Consider the following 2,037-nt stretch of genomic DNA (forward strand, 5'->3'; position numbering starts at 1 on the left):
ACACACCCTTTTATTGTAGAACAACTTTTATATGTGAAAATTTTATGACTGTGTTATGTTGATTTTAATTATTATCCAAAAATCATCAAATATTTATTTTTATTCAAAATTTCAATAATATTTAATTCTTTTAGAAAAAAAAATCAGCTTTTCAGTTAATTTTTAATTCCCCTCTAATTAATAAAGGAAGAAGAATACATGGAAAGATGGCAGAAGGATTTCTGTCCTTTCTACATTCCTAATTGTCCATTTTGGAAAAAGATACAGATCCAGCTGATACATGACAAAGCTAAACTTAATGGGAGAGAAGAAATATATAGATTAATTAAAAATAAAAAGAAAAAGAGAAAGAGAAATTAAATACACACTATATATATATATATAGAAAAATAAAGAGGCATATACATGTCGATCTAAATTTAGCCGAAGGAAAGATAACCATGAGAAGCTTGATGGAAAAGCATTCACAAACAAAAGAGATGAAAATTTTATATGTTTTGAGAGTAAAACAAAAATTTAGGTAGATATTATTCATGCATGGTTTAACATATTCACTGTTACATAAAAAACTACACAAGAAAGTGAGAGAATAATAATCTACCAAAATTGATATGTTAAAAGCTTAAAATGGTATAAATTTTTTTATCTTAATTAGAACATGCAAAATTTGTTTACTATTTTATTTTTATTATTTTTTAAATTAATCAATCTGATAGGAAAAATTGAAGTTGAATAATTATTTTACCTTAGGAGGAAGTTGAGGAAGCATAGCATGAAGATTAGCAAACATGTCCCTCATTTTCTTCCTTCGTTCTCTCTCTGTCCATATATGGAGATCATGATCATTACCATCATTCTTCATAGGCCTCTTGCCATCTTCGTCAGCTCGGCGTCGCTTCTTGTTGTTTGTAACCGGCGTCGTGAATTCTTCATTTTTCTTCTCTATTTCTCCCTGTGTGAGGTGGTTGATAGGAGCTGGTGGCAGAGGAGGCATTTCTATATGTAGGTTCTCTTTCGTTTCTCTTTGACCTAAGTTATCAAAATTTGAGACATCCCATGGTTGGTTATCCCAAAAGAATCCTATGTCATTAGGGTCTTGATTCTCAACACTCATGGCCATAGTAAGAGACAGACTAGAGAGTGTGTCTATGTGTGTGGGGGGAGAGAGAGAAAGAGTGATTGTGAGAAACTTAGCAATGAAGAGAGGGAGATACGTTTATATAAAGATGGCAGTGGCATTGCTTGCCAGAATTAAGTTTAAGCTATGTAGAAGGAAAAAATGCGTAGTGCTAAAATTATTCATGAAAGATTATATTGTTGACAGAATTATTAATACAAGCAAAAAATTTATTCAATATGTTTAGAAGATTCCATTCATTAAATAAATTTATACAAAAAGTAAATTTTTTTGTCATGATATGTATAATTTTCATGAACAATTTAATTTTTTTGATCTTTCTTTTAAATTTAGTATTTTTTTATTACAAATATAATCATTTATATGTTTTTTGTTAACTTAAAATTTTAGGATATGTAATTTCATGACATGATATCAAAGTTTTTAAGATTTAATGATTTAAAATTCAAAAAAATTTTAACATACGACAAATAAAAAGAAAAAAATTGTACGGGTAAAAATTCATTCAAATTAAAAAAGAAACTCTTATATAAAGAGGTGTGCTAAATATATAATTATTTATGTGCTTTTTTTATTGTCTTAAATTTTTTAGAGAAATAATTTCGTAAAAAATTTTCTCTCCTCTTTAAAATGAGATATAAAATAAATCTAATTCATTTAAATTTTATACTTCATCTAATTAATAATAAAAGAAGATGATTCGATTTGGTGTAATAAAAACAATTCTCCTTAATAATATATATAACAACTAAAACAATAAGAAAGGGAAATTAAAATGAAGTGAAATTGGCAATGTAAGAACAAACCAAAATACAATTATAAGGTAATTGCAGTCATTATTGTGTATAACAGATACTTCCTTTGTCATCAGATTAGACTCATCAAGTGAGAGCCTACTT

At 27.2% G+C, this 2,037-nt stretch overlaps 1 protein-coding gene across 1 annotated transcript in view; it reads right to left on the bottom strand.

The window, feature by feature from the left end:
- LOC107469983 (transcription factor bHLH95) overlaps window positions 1-1,220 on the bottom strand; it is a 3,980-nt gene extending 2,760 nt beyond the window's left edge. Inside the window, exon 1 of the mRNA XM_016089375.3 lies at window positions 746-1,220. Coding sequence (XP_015944861.1) covers window positions 746-1,120 — 375 coding nt within the window. The 5' untranslated portion in view covers window positions 1,121-1,220. The remainder of the gene's footprint in view (window positions 1-745) is intronic.
- Window positions 1,221-2,037: the final 817 nt, after the last annotated feature.

The sequence above is a fragment of the Arachis duranensis genome, chromosome 10 (assembly GCF_000817695.3).
Source record: "Arachis duranensis cultivar V14167 chromosome 10, aradu.V14167.gnm2.J7QH, whole genome shotgun sequence".
NCBI classification, from domain to species: Eukaryota; Viridiplantae; Streptophyta; class Magnoliopsida; order Fabales; family Fabaceae; genus Arachis; species Arachis duranensis.